This window comes from Erpetoichthys calabaricus, chromosome 13 (assembly GCF_900747795.2).
Source record: "Erpetoichthys calabaricus chromosome 13, fErpCal1.3, whole genome shotgun sequence".
Taxonomy (NCBI): Eukaryota; Metazoa; Chordata; class Cladistia; order Polypteriformes; family Polypteridae; genus Erpetoichthys; species Erpetoichthys calabaricus.
The window spans coordinates 129,694,004-129,714,894 of NC_041406.2; the positions used below are offsets into that span (position 1 = coordinate 129,694,004).

The 20,891-nt window shown below is 38.0% G+C and overlaps 1 protein-coding gene across 1 annotated transcript in view; it reads left to right on the top strand.

Moving 5' to 3' along the window:
- Window positions 1-15,185, top strand: part of gra (granulito) — a 66,845-nt gene extending 51,660 nt beyond the window's left edge. The window contains exons 5-7 of the mRNA XM_051935517.1: window positions 1,171-1,277; window positions 2,048-2,100; window positions 14,454-15,185. Of these exons, the coding sequence (XP_051791477.1) occupies window positions 1,171-1,277; window positions 2,048-2,083 (143 nt within the window). The 3' untranslated portion in view covers window positions 2,084-2,100; window positions 14,454-15,185. The remainder of the gene's footprint in view (window positions 1-1,170; window positions 1,278-2,047; window positions 2,101-14,453) is intronic.
- Window positions 15,186-20,891: the final 5,706 nt, after the last annotated feature.

A 20,891-nucleotide genomic window follows, 5' to 3' on the forward strand; every position in this document is an offset into this window, starting at 1 on the left:
CTTTTGAGTGGTGGAGCCTCTCTGTTCAGGCAAAGTGAAGTTTGTCTTGACCACCATCTTTGTAAAGTGAGCAGGTGTTCATGGAGCAAGCTTCTTTTGTTGTCGTAACACTGGTGTAAATGCAGAGAAGCTAATCCTTCATTATAACCTACTTTTCCTGGAATAGGAGCATTAGTTTTGCCACATTACTCTTATTAGCTGCTCTTTAAAATAATCAGTTTATTTGTTGTTTTGAAAACGGGACAGAATCTCAGATTGTTTCTCAATTTTCTGTGTTTAATTATACTGATGACTTATATTGTATAGTGTTGTAAATACAGTTGTGATTTATGATTTTTCTGAATAATTAATGGATACTATTGGACATAATGTAATTTGCATGTATCTTGTATACTGGATACTTGGGCGAAATAGCCTAATATTTTACCAAAACCATGCAGTCCTCTCCTGTCTCATGTAACACTGCGTGGCTTTCTTGTTTGTCATGACCTTGCACAAGAAAAGTTTTAACAAAGACCAAAAGAGAAAAGTGTTCAGATAAAGTCCCTGAAATTGTTCAAGCCAGTGGTTCTCAAACTGGGGCACGCCGTAACAAAAAAGGGGGCACGAATGTTGCCATATGTGGCGTAATTTCGCTATTTGTAGGAAAATTTTTAAACTTGTAGCGGTGTATCGGCAGCAAAAAATATAGGAATATTAGGGTTTCAAAAAAACGTTAGGGGGGCATGATTAAAACTGTTATGAAAACTCCGATCGCAAATACTTAAAGGGTGAGAAATGCTGGTTCATGCCATAGGTGCAAGTTTTGAATAATTACTTCTGATGAGTTTGTGTTATCTAATGCTGTAACTTTTGATTATATCAGAGTATTATGATGATGTACTTCGATTTATGTTCTGGAAATTACAGAAAACTTGAGTCATTTCTGAACTCCTATTCTTATTTATCCCATATACTGTAATATCCAGACAAATACAGATGTATTACGTAATGAATTCTAAAAATCGGCAGTGTGAATGTAGCTTTTGAAAAATGTCAGGATGGTCTGTCTTCCTACATTTTGATCTGTATGTTAAATGTAACGTCCTTGACATGTTTTTTTTGCTTGCCATTACAACTTTAGTTTTATTGCATTGTTTTTTTTGTTTTTTTTTTCCCTTTCCTCCTCAGAACGGATCACTTATACCAGGGAGTTCCTTTTAAGTTTAGCGCATTGTCCAATTTCAAAGAAGAAGCCTTCATTTTTACCAATTCTCCCAGTAGTATTGGAGGAGCCGGTAGGTACTATTCATTTTGAGTTAACTTGTTAGCTTCAATCATTTATAACTCGTTGTATATAACCTCGGTATATCCAGAGGTATATGATCCCCACATAATGTGTATTTATTAAATCCGTTTCTTTTATAAGTTTTGTTTGTCGCATTTTAAAATAAGCTAGTTGGCAGCTTTATGAAAATACTATCACAATATGACATAACAAAATATCCGTATCCTACAAAAGGTGTGGTGTTTTAGTAAGTGTCTTGAAAATTTTTGATAGAAAAATGTATGTCTGCTTGCATTGCTGTCCTTTGCCAATAAATGTTGCATATCTAATTTTAGAGGTACTAGAGCCTATTTATAATGTTTGTAGTTTATGCATGTTTCTCTCTTAAGGGAATACTTTTGTGCTTCTTTTATCTTATTTGATAATACATTTTCTGTTTGAAATAAAGACTTCTTTTCCCTGTCTGGTGTACACAGACTTTTGTATGGGAGAATGTATATAATTTTTACAACCTTAACAACATTTGATGAGTATCTTAAAGTACATTAGGTTTTTAAATATATGGCATAATAAACCAAATATTACAACAGGCTAATAAATTATCCTCTGTACCACTGTCTATTGTAGTTTATTGCCATTAACTTTTTTGGGAAATGCAAGTTTGGGTTAAAATGTTTTGACAATACATGTTTGATTAGATGCATGGAGTTTTCTCTAATGCAAATTTCCACTTAGTTTGATTTTTATAACCAGTTTTTCTACCATTTTATTTTGCTACAGAGGAAGTTGCTATATGCTTTCAGCGATAGTGGTTAATGTGGCCTGAGATTAATGTAAGTCATGACAATTGTGATTTAATTTATAAAAGGGTACAGTACACCCCCAAAATTTGCAGAGGTTACGTTCCTAGAGCACCCACGAATTGTGAAAAACTGTGAATTTTGGATGTGGTTAGAAAAAATGCCTATTTTTATAGTTTAAACCCTAAATATGCCCCCAAAACACTTTAATTTCATTTCAAACTCTGCTTAATACATTACCTAAAAAAAGAATGTAAAGGTAAACCTGTATACTGTACTGCTATGTCTCCCACAGTGCTAGAATGTAAAATACCATTGTTACCGCTATATGTACAGTACTGTAATTCATGCAAGCGCGTTTTCATTGCCAGAAGCCTTAGAAGGTGCAGGGTGTTTTGGCGGCATCTTTGGGCTTTAACCCTTAAACTGCCACATACTTGAGGGTTAATACATCCCTAGACGCCAAATACTTTTTAAGTAAACGTCACAATTCACAAAGAAAAAGTGAAATTTTAATAGAACACTTTTTTGTCATGTAAAGAGCAATTACTGCAACACTGATCATTTTACACACTGCTAATGAACTTTTATCTATCTAAACTGTAAAAATTATTTAAAAAAAAACAAAAAAAAAAACTACTGGAACAATATGTACAAGATGGAACTGACGCCATGGATGAAATTAAGTAAATCACCGAGCCAACTGCGCTTGAACTGACTGCACGCAAGCACACAGAGGTAAAGGCTGGTGCTGGCAGGCTAGTGCAGCGGCTCAATCCCAGAGACAGTGAGGCTGCAGGGTGTCACGCTTGGGTCAGAGAATTACACAGAAACACAGGAGATTGAATAAAGTTCCTGTCTCTACAAACTCTTAAAACAAACATGTCTCTTTCAGAAGTAAAACGAGCTCAGTGTGTAGTTAGTTATTGATTAAATGTATAGGCAAACACCATAGGGGAGCACAGTGGGAGTGGGACCCGCAACAGGAGAAGAGGATATCTGGGGGAGGAGAGAGAAACAAAGCACTCGGCCAAAAAGGAAAGGTGCTGTTCAGGCTTAAGTATGCGTAGTCTTGTGTGAGAAGCATATCCTGACACAGAGAAGCCGCAAGTAAGGGAAGTGTTTTTTAAGAGGGATTTTTTGAGGAGCTTCCATGTCTTCTAGGGGTGCGTTCAGCCCCCTACTCACAAGGGGCTGGCAGTGGTCATGAGCTGGCTGCTCAACAAATGTACTGCACTGCCTGATCAGCTCCAGCATGTTGGTAAATTGCACAGGAAAACGACACTAGCCAGTTGCGGCGGTTTAAGGGTTAAGAAGAACAAAACGGAAAACACGAGAACACTCTGCTGGAGATGCGTTACAGGGCAGCAGTCAGTTGGCAGCAAGGAGAAATAACACTGTAGCGGTCCGGTGCTGCTAAAATTCACACCATTAAGACGACGGTGATTTATTTATTTTTATGGTGGAGACAAAAACAAAGCAAACCGGTAATCAAGCAGCAAATAAAGAATGTAATGAAAACGATACCACCCCTGTTCCCCTTACGGCGATTATACATTTAAATACATCAAAGCACAAACAAAACACACACAGTAAACTCCATGAAAAACGGCAACGGATGAAATGTAATGATGAAAATAAATAGTCCAGAAAATGGCATGTTAAATTTGAATGTAAAGATAGTCCTACTGGTAGTTCCTGAAATTGTGTGGACGGGTTCAGCACCTCTCCTTTCTTCGTAGGATGGCCATGAACCCACTTACAGTCCTCATGTACACAGGCAGATGGCAGACAATCCAGACCCCAACCATGAAACGATCCAGGACTAAACAAATTAATACAGGTAACCCAACAGAAGGCAGACACAAGAACTTGAAACAAATTACAAAAACTTTTTTTTTTTTTTCCTTTTGGGCACCGGCCCCCTTTTAAATGCCATGCTGACATCCTTTGACCCTAACAGCCCCTGCACCCTCAGCAGAAGACCAATCAGAGCCACTGCTGGGAATTGCAGTTTCAAATTTGTAGTAGAGTACAATGCTCTCGGATTGGCTACTTTCACCATCCCAAGCTACGTTTTCCTCTACGGTTGCTTCTTGTTCTCTCTACAGTGCAGCATTGCCATGATAAAAGCAATAAAAAAAAATTGTGGAGGATATTTGCGGTTTCCACCAGCAATTTAGTTAGGTTCTAAGGAAAAATCCGTGAACGACTGAGAACGCGAACTCTGAACCGCGACATCGCGGGAGTCTATTGTATCACATTAAACAGGCGACAAAGATTGGCAGCTAAGTGTCTGCCTGTAATAAACCCAGGTCAGTCCTACTAGCAAGGACTTTGGAGAATATCTTAACTTCGTTATTCGAATATGAGATTGGTCTGCATGATGCACATTGTAATAACTCCTTATTTTGCTTTGGAAAGATGGTAATTTTAATGCTTGGCGAAAAGTTAGAGGTAGAATTTTGTCTCTAGCTTCTGGAAATGTTGCTAATAAAAGGGGAGCTAACTTTTTAATTGAAATTTTTTTATAAAATTCATCAGGGTAACTATCAGGGCCTGCTACTTTCCCGCTCTGAAGTGACTTCATAACATCTAGTAATTCTGATAGTGCCGGAGGTTTGTCCAATTCTTCTACACTGAGAGTATTTAGTTGTGGTATCTGTAATGCATCCAAAAACATATTGGGTTCTGTCTTGTCGTCTTTAGTCCGAGTAGAATATAAGGCCTTATGGTAGTCTCTAAATGTGTGCATTATGTTTTTACGGTCAATGTTTTTGTCTGTCTGTGTTGGTAATTGCTGGGATTACATTGCAAACGTCCTGCCTGTGAATTTGTTGAGCTATGATCTTGTTAGCTTTCTCTCCATGTTCATAGTAATGATGTTGTGATTTAAAAATGAGTTCTGTTTCTTTTGTTGTGAAGAGGTTGAATTCTGAATGCAAAGCCTGTCTTTTCCTATGAAGTGCCTCATTCGGACAAGTGGCTTGTTCTTGATCTATTCTGGTAATTTCACATTAGCTCTGATACCTTCTTGGTTTCTAATTTATTTTTGTTGGACAGATAAGAAATAATCTGTCCTCGTAAAAAAGACTGGAGTTTCCCATAGGATTCCCAGAGATCTCGGAAGAGGTATCAGTTTGCTTGGATATAAGCTCCATACAGTTCTCGTCTGCTAATAACCGTGGGTTAAGACGCCACCTACGAGATGAATATATGGGGCAAAGTGATTTAAGCTGCATGATCAAAGGGGTGTGGTCAGATATAACAATAGCATTGTACTTACAAGATTTAATCGTGGACAAGAAATTATCTATGAAAAAATAATCAATTCTTCAGTGTTCCCACGCGTCCTGGAAAACCTGAAAATTTTGAGGGTTATTTTCCAGTCATTGAAATGACCTGGAAACTGATCGAAATGGCCAAATGTCCTGGAAATAATCTTTCTTGTCCTGGAATTTTATTTCTGTTTTCGCTTTTTAATTTTTCTGTTTGAAACAGCTTGCTGTTCGTAAGTCTAGATATGATGACAGCTGAGCTAGGTCGTGGCCTCTGCTGCGCAATGTCTCCACCTACTGAGACATGTATAGGCAATTATATTTGAGTTTTGACCCTCGTTGCTCTAGCTTGTCAGTAGCTGACAGGAGAACAACAGAACATCAGTTCATCACGTGAAATTTCTGCTGAGTGCATGACTGTAAGTATGACCACAGTGCATATGGTGCAACTGACAGTTTTGTTACTTTATACCGTCTGATGTGGACCCAGGTTGCATATTAAACATGTCAAGTAAATCGGCGATGCTAATTTCTGTTAGCCTGTTAATGGCAATTCCCATTAGGTGTTAGCATATTATTTGAAGAAGACCGGTCTAAGGAGGCCCCAGATATTAGAAGCTTGATAAACCTAGGAACCTGTGGTCTTCATACAGTTCATGGAAGCTTCCAACAAGGCGAGAAGGAAAGTGGATGGAAGATAGGTGACAAACTAAGAGCCCTTTGGCAGCTTTTTCATGACACACCAGACAGACGGGATGACTTTATTGAAATTACCAAAACATCAACATTCCCTCTAATATTCTGTGTTCAAAGGTGGGTGGAGGACTTGCCAGTGGCAGAGAGAGCACTTAAGATGTGGCCACATGTTGAAATATTTGTCGACAATTACAAGAAACTGCCAAAGAGTAAAATGCCAACGTCCACATCATACACTGTGGTCAGAGAGGCTGTTGGTGACCCCCTTTTTGAGGCAAAATTACAGTTTTTTGCCTATGTGGCAAGGCAGCTGAAACCCTTTCTTGAGACTTTCCAGACTGATGCCCCCATGATGCCATTTTTGGCAAAAGACCTTCAGGCCCTTCTGAAGAGTTTGATTTCATGCTATATGAAGAGGGAGGTACTGGATAACATGAAAACACCTTTCCAAATGCTTAAAATTGATGTACTGGACAAAACACTCCATTTGCCACTGAAAGAGGTGGATCTTGGCTTTGCCACCAAACAAGCTCTTGAGAAAGCCTCAGAGAAGCTGCTTGAAAAACCGCTGCCGGGTCAACAATTCCGGAGAGAATGAGTAGCCTTCCTGTCCGCAACAGCAAAAAAACTGCTGGACAAATGCCCTTTGAATTATGCAGCAGTAAGGCACATGGCATGCCTAGATCCAGTAACTATGATCAGCAATGAAAGGCGTGCCATCTCCATGTTTGAGAAGCTCTTACAGCTGCTTCTTAACGCCAAATGGCATACAGCAGAGGACTGTGACCAAATCCTGAGTGAGTACAAGATGTTCCTCACTGAAATGGTGCAGCACCATAAGGAGGAATTTCAAGGGTATAGAAGTAGCTCCTGTCGGCTGGACACATTCATGGGAAGATTTGCTGGTGACAAAGCAGAGTACGCAATTCTGTGGAAATCAATGAAAGACCTGTTCACATTGTCACATGGGCAAGCAGCGGTCGAAAGAGGGTACTCTGTGAATAAGGACATGCTGGTTACAAATCTGAAAGGAAGGACTCTGATGTCTCTTCGCCTAATCCAAGATTCTTTGACTGGTGGCTAATTTGATGGAGTATTGCCAAAGCCCCTCTTACAGCATTGCAGAAATGCCAGGATGTGATATGTCCAATACCTTGATGATGAAAAAAAGAAGGAAAAGGAAACTGAAAATGACAAGCAAAGAGAAGAGCTCCGCTATGAAATCACAAAAGTGGCAGCAAAGAGACAGAAAATAATCACTAGCATTGAGGCAATGCAAGAAGAAGCAGATGCAATGGCAGAGAAGGCTGAGAGAAAACAGGACTTTACACTGCTCACAAAATCTAATGCCTATCGTAAAAGTGTTGCTGAAAAAAAGAAAGAGGTCATCGGTCTGGATGCAGTTTTATCAGACCTTAAGGAGCAACACCAGCATTGTTTCTAAACCTAGGCCTACACCAGATGCCTTTTTCATAGGTTACACTACAGTGACTTATAGATTGTTTTTTTTTTTTTTTTTTCCAATATACTGGAGTTCAGGCTCTTATCCTTTTGTTCCTAGTATTCTTTCTAGTTTAACCAAGTTTTCAACTCAGGAATTGATGGCAAGGCTATCATGATTTAAAATGGATGTATTTTGCTTCTTTTCCCACAAAGATAAGTTCTTTATTATAATCTTTGTCGTTGACTTATGCAAATTCTACAGCTGCTGTATTCCCAGTAAAGCTACCAGTTGAAAGTTAACTCTGACTTTGTTTTGTCGCGTGCCAATTGTTGCATATATTAGTGTTATAGGCATCATACACATGATATAGGCAATAAATTGGTCTTTATGCAGTTTTGTTTAATACAAACATTGTACATAAATTTATTTGATACAAACAATGACATAATATGTAATATGCAAGTAACTTTTACTGAAATTAGGTCACTATGGTAGCCTATTTCATGGTGTGATCAACAGCTCTATACTGAACATTATGGAATTGCTCAGTATATGTCAGTGTTTGGATAGTTTTCCACAATCCAAGAGGCATTTATTTCTTTAAAAGAGTTTTGCAGTTTAAAACCGTGTGTAACAAAAAGAGGTCAAACAACTCCATTATACATCAGTGCATTAATTGGTGTTGCCTTTATGTAATTTAGCATATTGGTGACACTAAGTCCCTGCATAATCAAAGAGAAATTAAAATGGTGTTAAGCCTGCGACTAAAGTGTATGACTGTATGACCAGATCCTGTCATGAATTTCCGGAAAAAGCTCCTGGAAACGTCCTGGAAATGTCCTGGAAAATGATTCCTTAAAAAGAGTGGGAACCCTGATTCTTGAGTAACAGTGATGAACAGGTGAGCAGAAGGAATATGCTCTTGAATTTGGGTTTAGGAATCTCCATGGGGCTGGTAAGTTATGATCAGTTACAAATTGTATGATTGTTTTTGCAGTGTTAGTTGTCATCACTCCTATGGCAGAAGACCTGTCGACGTCTGGATTTAAAGCACAATTAACACTAGAATTACCAGAGCATATGAAAAAGCTCGTAGATCCGTCCCACCTTAAATCGCTTCGCACCTCTCCTTCAGTGTCTTTTGTCCAGTAAATGTGTTGATAAGCAGCAAGCAGCCTGCTATCACATCCCCCCACCTGCAGCACAGTTTTCTCAGCTCAAGTCGGTTTACCTGCGTGTCAGTTGCTTGGAGTTGTATAGAGTGAGAAGTCAAGCAAAATGACATTTTATAAATACTATATCGTTATTTGGAACACATGCATTTCATGTGTGTTCCGTGTCTACAACAATCTATGTACAGTAAATATTGTTAAAACAAACGTTTTTCATGTTTTAGTAATAATTGACAAAATGTAGACATGAAGTATATAATGTGTTAAGCCTGAATTCTAAATATCAAACACTTTCACAAAAGGTTCAAATATAACAGAACAAGTACGCTCCTATTCAAGAATAAAACTGCAGAAAAAGAACCCGCGTTAGGGTGCGACATTGATACGGGCTTGCTACGAATGCTTTGGTGGTGCAACGGTTGACTAGTAATCAAAGCTTCATGGGTTCAATCCCAGACAAGTCTGTTTTGAGAAGTAAGCTGCTCTTATTCTTACTATTTTGGAATAAAAACATACATTTGATTTCAGTCTGTAACAGCCAGTGTTAAAGATGCGCTATAACAGAGGTGAACTCTGATCATGACGACGGTTCTACATCAGAGCAAGAATGCACGTCGCACTTTTGCTGTTGCTGTACTTTGTATATGTGTACACGGGAAGCTCTGCAGTCTACTTGTGACTTTACGCTGTAGGAAGTAAGTAAATAAATTAAGGTAAATAACATTCGATCTGGCTTTTATGTAAGTAACATAGTGAAAAGTCAAGCAAAATGACACCTTTTATTGGCTAACTAAAAAGATTACAATATGCAAGCTGTCGAGGCAACTCCGGCCCCTTCTTCAGGCAAGATGTAAGTAACATATAAATGTTAATATTTTGGGCACATGCACCGTTCAGATCTAAACACTAGAGTGAAGAGTCTATAGTTGAAGATGGAAGCTGCTGTTGCTATACTTTGTATATAAGAGCCAGATTGAATGTTATTTACTTTATTTATTTATTTATTTACTTACTTCCTACAGCGTAAAGTCACAAGTAGACTGCAGAGCTTCCCGTGTACATATACAAAGTAACGGCAATGGCAAAAGTGCGATGTGCATTCTTGCTCCGATGTAGAACAGTCATCATGATCTGAGTTCACCTCTGTTATAGCGCGTCTTTATGTGAAAACAGCAGTGTCAGATTGGGGGGGGCGGTGTGGGATTGTGAAGGTGACTGAGAGAATAAAACTGAATTAAAAAAAAAAACAAGCTAACCTTTACAAGTATCATAAATTTACACCTGCTGTTACAGATGGAAATCAAATGTATGTTTTTATTCTAAAATAGTAAGAATAAGAGCAGTTTACTTCTCAAAACGGACTTGTCCGGGGTTGAACCCGTGAAGTTTTGATTCTAGTCAACAGTTGATATCGTTGTGCCACCGAAGCAGTCATAGCAAATGCGTGTCAATGTCGCACCGTAACACGGGTTCTTTTTCTGCAGTTATATTCTTGAATAGAAGCACACTTGTTCTGTTATAGTTGTACCTTTTGTGAAAGTGTTTGTTTATTTGATATTTGGACTTTAGGCTTCACACATTAAACACTTCATGTCTACATTTTGTCAATTATTACTAAAACATGAAAAACGTTTGTTTTAACAATGTGTTTACTGTACATAGATTGTTGTAGACACGGAACACACATGAAATGCATGTGTTCCAAATAACGATATAGTATTTATAAAAGGTGTCATTTTGCTTGACTTCTCACTCTATACAACTCTAAGCAACTGACATGCAGGTAAACAGACTTGAGCTGAGAACTGTGCGGCAGTGGGGGATGTGATAGCAGGCTGCTTGCTGCTTATCGACACATTTACAGGACAAAAGACGCTGATGGAGAGGTGCGAAGAGATTTTAAGGTGGGACGGATCTACAAGTTTTTTCGTAGGCTGTGGTAATTCTAGTGTTAGTCATCAGCCATTATTTTATGAGTGTGCACATTGGGAACGGATGAAATCCCTGTCATCCACTTTGGGTGTGTAGATATTTATCAAAATTACTTTATAGTTAAATAAATTGCCCATGACGATCACATATTGCCCTTCAGGATTACATACTAAATCTGATACTACAAATGAGATTGTTCTATGTATAAGAATTCCCACACCTCTAATTTTCTTTGAAAAGCTGGAATGGAATATTTGGCCAGTCTAGTCTCTGTGCCAGCAGGACTTGATTCTTGCTTACTATGTGGGTCTCCTGTAAAGATACTACTTTTAGCATTTAGACCTGTTAGGTGGGAGAATACTTTCTTTCTCTTAAATTCGTGATTGAGACCTTTAACATTACATCTCACAAAGTTAACTGTTTGATCTTTTGTTGACATTCTGTAGTCTTTAATTTAAATGGATCCTACAGCAAGTAAGATCTTCTTTGCCGTGCCAGGACACGATGCAACTTGTTCGTCATGAACGTTTGCTTAACGACTTCAAACTGAGCACCAAGTGCTCTAAGCTTGTTCTCAAATGTAGACACATTTTCCTGTATTTTTTCCTCAATCTTTTCTAGCATACCTTTTTAAAGGCTGCCTGAAAGCGATTTTACTTAAACGGGTTTCCTGGTCTTTAATATCCTGAAACAGTTTCTCATTTGTCTTGTATTGTCTTGTCTGTCCTTCATTTCTTTCCTTATATCGTTTATGTACTTCTTTATCTTGAGCAGTGGTCGTTGCGGCGATTATTGTCTTGTCGAGTCTTTGACAGAGTGGGAAAGCATTGTTCTAGGCACGGGCAGGAGCGATGTCTTCCATCCATCCGTAGGTGAGCTCTAGAGTTCAATGCAGTTGTTTTGATTTTGATACCTTTTCTTTGAACATGCAACCTCCAAACATGGGCACAGCTGGTTTGCTAACAAGCAGGATTAGGTTTTTGCAGAGGTTGCTTACTCGGAAAACTTTGAAATAGCTTTTGACCCTGGCTGTATTCAGCATTATGTAGCACTTGACTCATCTTGTAACCCTGTCAGTTAGATTCTAATTGTATATAATGTGTATGAATAACTTTCTTACAGATCACACTAAAAACCTTTGCCTAGAATGACCAGTGCGGTCTGCCCTCAAAAACTTGAAACGGACCCCTACATATTCCATATAGGCAGCCTCTAATGCAACCAATGGTTTGAGCGCACACACACATCCATCTACTCATCCAGCATAACCTACTGTATCTATTCTAGAGCTAACTGTTTAGTTAATTCTGGGACACACACCCATTTGGCTTCAGGTAATCCCTACCTACATTGTCACTATCATAGGTCCTCCTAATAATGCATAGACTGTAGTTGATCCATATCCTGTCAACCTTGCATCTTTAGCACCTTGTGAATATGTGTAGGTGCCTTGCTGGTCTGGCATTCAGTTATCTATCTATCTAATATAAACCCTTGACACGTATTTTCGAGAAATCTGTGCACACTTCTCAAAACTCCAGGTTTCTAGACACTATGTTGTCAGATGTTTATTTCAGTAACAAATATTTTGAGTAGACTTAACATTTTGTTGTAGTATAATGATCAGGCAACCAAAATATAGTGTCAAAGAAATTAAGATGTCTTTATATAGACTGTTTACATAATATATTTTATAATTCCTTCCCAAGTATCTTTTAGATTGTCTGGTTATTACACTTGGCCGGTCTGTTGCTTTTATTGGATGTTACCTGGACACGTATTGAGTAAAACTGGAAATACCACCTTCTAGGGATCTTACTGTCAATCCCTATCTTCCCAGTCTTGGTTTTGCAATGGAAGAATCTCATGGACACTTAATGAACTAAACAGATGTAAAGGCAGCAAAAAACAGAACATATACGTTATACTTCAATATTGTAATTTGTATTATGTAGCAGTACTATGTAATCCCTCTCCTCAGTTTTTGTCAAAGGAGGGCTGAAATGAAGTTTAATGTATGTTAACTAATATGGAAACTACTCCTATTCTCCTATCTGTTATTTTGCGGAGTCACGTTTCTTGACAACTTAGTACAGAATTGATACTGCGTCTGAGAGATGATGGGCTTCAACCCAGGTGGTCAGCTTCAAAATGCACTTCCCTGCAATGGGCATTGTGCTGCTTGCTATATCTGGATTTGGACATCACCAACTACTTCTAAGCTCTCCATTTCCAGTGTTCCAGAGTCTTAGGATCTCTTTAGGTGCCTACCCACTGAAACCAGAGCACCAGTTGCTTAACCTATACCTATGTACAGTGCCATGTTTGATGTAAGATGGATCTGTGGATCCTGCTTGTCCTAATCCTGCAGGTGATTAAATACACCTCATATGGTGCTAATTATTTTCAATATCCTATTCACCCTCTTGGTTTTGTTGGTTTGTTGATGGGCAACGTTTTTGTAACTCCCAATGTGGCATATAATTCCTTCCTTCAGAGAACTTGTGAACAGAGTTCCTCAATCCAAGACAGTGAAATGATGGACTGCTTGTGACAATGCAGGTTCGCTCCACGCTCCCATCTTGTTTCTGGGAGCACTTCAACCCAACACCGTCGGTAATGTCATCAATGAGCTAGACAGTGAGGCACAAACAATGAAGCAAGGGGATGGCGCAAAAAGTGCAAAGTGCTTTTATTTTAAAGCCAGCAAACAAAACTGAGTTCAAATAGTGTAGTTTCTCAAAAATAAGTCCTGAAATAAATAATCCATTAAAACAAGTGAACTAATGAAGGTTAAAATCCAATAAATAGAAAAAATCCTTTTTGAAAATGAGGTTAAAGCAATAGCTGGAAGCTGTCTTTTTAAATCACAATGCACGGTGCCGCCTTCTGGTGACTGCGACTCCCCTTCTCTCATCCAGGCAATGCACCAGGGGAGTCAACCTAGCTGCAGCTGACCTGCTCTGCCTACTGGTCTGGAGGCTTACCGATCCCTGGTTTGGTTCTGCTCTCCCCAGACCGAGACTTGGGTTCCCCAGCGACCAGGACAATCACGCTGGGGAATCCGACTCCCGCTATCTTCGCAGCGAGCAATCCTTCTTCCGGTCACTCCTGCTCTTGAAAATGCTCAGTGGGAGCGACCACTACTGACTGCCCTAGGTGTCGGCCAAACACCCCGCTAGGGTTCACTGCTTAGCTGCCTTCTTCACTCACACTGGCTTTCTCCTGCCTGCTATCTGCCACCTTCTTCTCTTAACCTCCGTTCACTTTTTTTTTTCTCCTTTTTCTTCTAGCCGCCTCGGGCTTCTGTTTTACAGGGACGTGGATCAGCTGTGACAATCACACATCACAATTCCCCGTGAACTGATCAGCCACACCGCCACCTACGCGGCTTAGAGAGGGAGCGTGGTAATTATTTATTTAAAAAGTGGCCTTTTTAACATGAGCTGTGGACCCACTACACCACACTGCTGTGGATCTTGTTCTTTAGGGTAAAGCATATCTGAGTTCTTAGCATTGTTGAAAGGAAAAAGCTTCACTCATATTTAGAAATACTTATTACCATCAGAATAGTCTTTCTGTTGCTACTGACTGGCAATGGACCAAAATTACCCATTGTATTGAAAGGCTTTTTACATGACTTAAAATGTACTTATTCCACTTTCTGTGCATGTATATACTATAAGCTGCATGCTTGTTAGAATTTTAAAGTGTAACTGTTTCTACCAGGTTTTGAAATATGCTACTTGGAAAAAAAAATGCTTCTTTGTTTGTGTTTGACTCTGAAAAACGGTTGTGACATTATTTAGATTTGTCAAATAAATAAACCTAGCTTATAATTGTTTTCTTTTTTCCCCATTTCAGGCAGCATTTAAAATGGATATAGGTTTGAATCCAGTGGCCAGAATGAAACCAGAAGATAGATTTGCCTGGATTAATAGATATACTGTATTTTGACTTAAGCATCTTCTAGTTTTATATTCATTTAAGAATATTAGCAGCTGGAAAGGGAAAGAAATAATAAGCCAAACTCTATATTCTTTGGAATTTTTTTTTTTCCCCCGTTGACGAGGAGTTGCATATCTTTGTGGATTTAAATTCTCAGAGTTGTAAATTTTTTTTTTATTTGAAAACTAAATTTAAAAGTAACATATATTGCTGGGTAAATCGATTCATTATAGTTGAAAACAAAAGTTAGTTTATTGAAGTGCAAACCATTGTTAAATTTGCATTTCATGTGTGAATCACAAAAGCTGGCTGAAGTATTAAGTGTTGTGCTTTCAAAGAAGATGGAGAAATGAATAAGCAAAAGTATCAAAAGCAGCCATGTTGAAGGATACAGTTAAAAGAAAATGAAGGAAGAATAGATTTTGAAGAAAAATGCTGATCTATGTTAAAAGTTGCTTGCAATTTTTTTTTTTTTTTCTTTTAAGGTGCATGTTTTCTTTTCAAAGTATGTATTTTGTTTTCCTGTTTCTACTATTTTCAGTTTAAAGTTGGCTTTCTACTGTTTTGTTTTTTATTGTATATAATTTTTTATCAATGTTCTTTTAGTTTCTTTGAAACTGATTTCACAGCTTTTAATATTGCATTAATATTTATATGAATATGTATGTCTTCTGCTGAAGAGTTAAAGAATATTACATAAAACATTAGTAAATATTATTCTTTACAATTATACAAGCCTGGTGACTAATTTTTTTACTTTTAAAGGATGGGATATGAAAACTCTGAATTTTATAAATTCCATACTGTTGCCAATGTCTCCCTATTCAGAATGAAAGCAGAAGCCGGTCAATACAAAAAAAAAAGTCCTAAATTACTCAATGCTATGCAATGGGAAAAGTTTTCCTATTTATATTAGTTGTATTTTGATTCACCCTAATGAATGTATTTTGGTTTCTTTTATCAGAATTAACTTGAACTGTCGGTGATCTGACACACAGTCAAATTAATACATTTAATTTTATGGATAAATGTACCCTGCCGAAAGGAAGTCCTCTCCTAGCTTCAAAGGAGGTTATTCAGTATTATGCTCAACTTGCTAAAAGCAGGGCACAATGACTTGCAGTGCGGTTTGTTTTTCATTTTAATATCTTGAGCAACACAGTTGAAACTAATTGTGAGGTGATGTAGAGATGGGCATACTGATTGCAAGAACAAATGGCAATCATAGCCTTCAAAGCCTCCATCCATACATTGTGAAGGCCTTTTAGGAAGGGAAATTCATGCTCTTATATTTCAGTGCATCTCTGGCAAAGGTGGAATGAAATGTTGAGTAATTTCTTCATTTCCATTCCCTAAGGTTGCTTTTTGCTCTTTGCCTATACGAGCCCACCCAGCTTCATTGGATTTGCTTTTTGGAAGACAAGACTTTGTTTCAGACTTTGCAAATATAATTGTCTGGTAAAACCAAAAAAAAGTGTTTTCCTGTGACGAGATTTCTTTGTGAATTTAGTACTATATAAATGTAATGAATTATTATTATTATTATTATTATTATTACTCTACATTAGCATAATTGTATTTTATTTAAAATATCCATTGTAAAAACAGTGTCACAGTGAGGCTGTTGTGTCAGTTGAAAATGAAAGAGCTTGCCTTGTTGTTATCCTTTCTATGATCTTAAGTTTTTTGCTTTTCAGTAGCACATATGCTTACTTAAGTCTGTTTATTTAGTAAAAATTCAGTAAAAAAAACAAATTAAAAAGAAAACATGAAACATTTAAAACCAGTGAACTGTGTCTGGAATGTTAGTCTAATTCAGGTTTTACCTTTGAATCCACGTTTCTTTAGGTTGTTTTCCCCAAATAAGTATGGCATAGGACTAAATGCTATTTTTGGATGTTTCAACTGGTTATTTTTGTAACACTGTATTCTTGAGTGTATCAATCACAAATCAGTGTGTTTTAAAGAAATTTGTTTCACCAGTAATCTTGATCATTTTGTTAAAGAAGTAGATTGGAAGACTCTTTCAAAAAAGACCTCTTGTGAGAGGAAGCTGAAGAAGACTCCTAGCAGCATCTATCCCAGGTTTGACTGACTGTGATTTATCCTTGTCCATAAGATACAAGTTGGTGATTTGGACTTTCACATGGTTGGGAACAATGCAATAGTAGTTGGACACTTGCCACTTTACAGGACACTGCAAACTTGGGGTGTTGGAGAACTAAATTGTCTAACAGAGTGAGACTCTAAAAGAGTTAGATTAGACTTTGTGTATATGGAATGGCACTGCCTTTTCAGTGGCTTAACATACATTTGTTACAGGATAAAGTTGGCATTAAAATGGTCAATGAATACATTTTACTCTAAATGCATCAGATATTTATAATATCTCTATCTGGTACGGCTCATGATGATCCTAAAGCTAATAAGACTTTTGCATTCACAAGTACAAGTCAAAGCTGTTCCCGAATCTATTCGAATAATTGTTAATTGTCCTCAAATAAGGAGGAGAAAGGAAAGATTGCAGGTCATTCATAAACTTCCTTTTATAAGGCTGTGTGTTGTATCAACTTCAGATCAATTTTTTTTTTTTATGAATCCATTCATGTCCATCCCATCCATACTCATCCAGATCTGAGGAGAAATCTCAAAACAATTCCCATCAAAATACCCAAAATACCCTTAGGAAGCATGAATACGGAGAGGTGTCTGAGGTGTCAAGCTTAGTCTAATGCTAAGTAGTGTTAGTCAATGACTATTTCAAGTAGAAATTTCCAAAAAATAAAAAAAAATTGACAAACTCCTGTAGTTGTCATGTTTCAAACATAAAATAGTATCCATATTTATTTCTCAGTAGAAAACATAAAATGTGCATTACTTGTCTTTCTGTATTGACTTGAATGTTTATTAATAGACAAAAGCAGAGCACGGGCTCACCTGCAACAGACCAGTTTTTGAAGTTTCACAAACCAGAGATTCCAAACACAATGAGCTGCCCAGGCTGTTACGATTGCCACAAGGATGCCGGAGAAATGCCACACAAGTTCTTTAAAGCAGATGCACACTGCAGCAGAGGTCATTCACAGGAAGACTGGTGCGTGGTCAGAGTCGCTGCAGTAGGCTGCTTTGTTCCTTCTCTCTGTGACAAGATCTTGTGTCTTCATCTTCATTTTTATTATTGTATGGGGTTTATCTGGTTTTTAAAAACGTGTTTTGTATAATGAATAGAGTCGTGTATAAGCGGTGGTAAGAGACCACGTGGCTTTAAGGTCCAATTGTTCTGCAGTATACTTGCTGCTGGTGCATCATTCCCAGGAGTTGGAGAGTGGTGATGGGAATCCAGTTAGGTGTCTTCCATAAGTGACTGGTTTGTGAAAAGAACACTGATGCTTTGTGTTCATTGCTACACATACAGAAATTGTGAGACATTCTAGAATAATTCATGTTAAGAGTAAAGTGTGGAAGCACACTTAGAGCAAAATCCTATCTAATTTCTCAAGAAAAGTTGTAGAAGGAAAAAAATTTTTGTGGAATCTGCTTCAAACATTGTCAGGTATCAAAATTCATCCATCTAAGACTTCCGTGTTCTGTTCATTTGTTTTACATAGTTTAGTGCTTACAGCACGGTTGAATGCAGGGGTATATTTGTGCATGGCCATATTATTTGTGATGTATTCTATTGTGTCTGCTTTTCATGCTGTTAAATAAGTTAGACTTTATTTGCTGTAACCCTGAGGGGCAAAATGTATTGTGGCTTAGTGCTGGTCATAAGGAAGCATTTGAAACCGTCATCGGTTCTTGGTTGGCCTGAGGGTCCTTTTTAGAAATTAGGAGGATCCCCATACAGCCACTGTGGAAGTTCACTGGGTAAACATTTGATGTTATAAAGCAACCCTAGCTAAATTTTTGTGTAAATTTTGAAAAAATAAACTAGGCACGCCTACAAACCTTTTTAAAGCACAGATTGCAATTGTATAATGATTACTGCTTAGTCAATCCTACTGCTTACCTTTTAGAAGTTATATTTTTGTAAATGGTCAGTTAAGCTGTGGTGAGAAACATTTTGGTGTGGTATTCATAAAAGTAGTGCTAATGTTTCTGATGTGCCATCTGTTGGAAAAGACAAGTGCAGTGCACTTACAGCTAAAAAGATTAGATCTTTTGGAATGACTGACATAGCAACTGGACATACACAGACTCTCATCCTTTTAGCATGATGGAGAGAATTATATATACAGTTGGGTCCATAAATATTTGGACAGACTTTTTTTCTAATTTTGGTTCTGTACATTAACACAATGAATTTTAAATGAAACAACTCAGATGCAGTTGAAGTGCAGACTTTCAGCTTCAGTTCAGTGGGGTGAACAAAACGATTGCATAAAAATGTGAGGCAACTAAATCATTTTTTTAACACAATCCCTTCATTTCAGGGGCTCAAAAGTAATTGGACAATTGACTCAAAGGCTATTTCATGAGCAGGTGTGGTCAGGTCCGTCGTTATGTCATTATCAATTAAGCAGATAAAAGGCCTGGAGTTCATTTGAAGTGTGGTGCTTGCATGTGGAAGATTTTGCTGTGAACAGACAACATGCGGTCAAAGGAGCTCTCCATGCAGGTGAAAGAAGCCATCCTTAAGCTGAGAAAACAGGAAAAAACCCATCCGAGAAATTGCTACAATATTACGAGTGGCAAAATCCTGAGAAAGAAAGCAAGCACTGGTGAACTCAGCAACGCAAGAAGACCTGGACGTACATGGAAGACAACAGTGGTGGATGATCGCAGAATCATTTCCATGGTGAAGAGAAACCCCTTCACAACAGCCAACCAAGTGAACAACACTCTCAAGGGGTATCGATAACCAAGTCTACCATAAAGAGAAGACTGCATGAAAGTAAATACAGAGGGTGCACTGCAAGGTGCAAGCCACTCATAAGCCTCAAGAATAGAAAGGCTAGATTGGACTTTGCTAAAGAACATCTAATAAAGCCAGCACAGTTCTGGAAAAACGTTCTTTGGACAGATGAAACCAAGATCAACCTCTACCAAAATGATGGCAAGAAAAAAGTATGGAGAAGGCGTGGAACAGCTCATTATCCAAAGCATACCACATCATCTGTAAAACACAGTGGAGGCAGTGTGATGGCTTGGGCGTGCATGGCTGCCAGTGGCACTGGGACACTAGTGTTTATTGATGATGTGACACAGGACAGAAACAGCCGAATGAATTCTGAGGTGTTCAGAGACATACTGTCTGCTCAAATCCAGCTAAATGCAGTCTCATTGATTGGGCGGTGTTTCATGATACAGATGGACAATGACCCAAAACATACAGCCAAAGCAACCCAGGAGTTTATTAAAGCAAAGAAGTGGAAAATTCTTGAATGGCCAAGTCAGTCACCTGATCTTAACCCAATTGAGCATGCATTTCACTTGTTGAAGACTAAACTTCAGACAGAAAGGCCCACAAACAAACAGCAACTGAAAGCCGCTGCAGTAAAGGCCTGGCAGAGCATTAAAAAGGAGGAAACCCAGCATCTGGTGATGTCCAGGAGTTCAAGACTTCAGGCTGTCATTGCCAGCAAAGGGTTTTCAACCAAGTATTAGAAATGAACATTTTATTTCCAGTTATTTAATTTGACCAATTACTTTTGAGCCCCTGAAATGAAGGGATTGTGTTAAAAAAATGCTTTATTTGCCTCACATTTTTATGCAATCGTTTTGTTCACCCAACTGAATTAAAGCTGAAAGTCTGCACTTCAACTGCATCGGAGTTGTTTCATTTAAAATTCATTGTGGTAATGTACAGAACCAAAATTAGAAAAAAGTTGTCTCTGTCCAAATATTTATGGACCTAACTGTAGGTGCAGAAGTATTTGGACAAGTGACATAATTTTCATAATTTTGGCTCCATGTGCCACCACTGTGGATTTGAAGTGAAGCACTAAAGATGTAATTGAAGTGTAGACTTGCAGTTTTAAATAAAGGCATTTCACAAAAACATTTTATGAGCTCTTCAGGAAGGACAACCATTTTTATACATGGCCCAAACTAAAATAATCAAATATAATCGTCTTTAATTCTTGGTTTGAGTATTTCCTACTCAATGACTGCCTGAAGTCTGAACCCATGGCCATATTCTAGTGCTGAGTTTCTACTCTAGTGATGCTTTGATTTTTTTATTCTACTTTTCCAGGTGATCTAATTGTTTATTATTTACTAATTGGTGGGCCTGACACTAAACCAGTCGCCCCTTTTCATGATCCAATGTTGTCTGCTCTGCTCACTTTTAATCGTCATTATTAAGATACAATGAGGGGAGGAAACTGCACAGGGAAAGGGCAAAATATAATG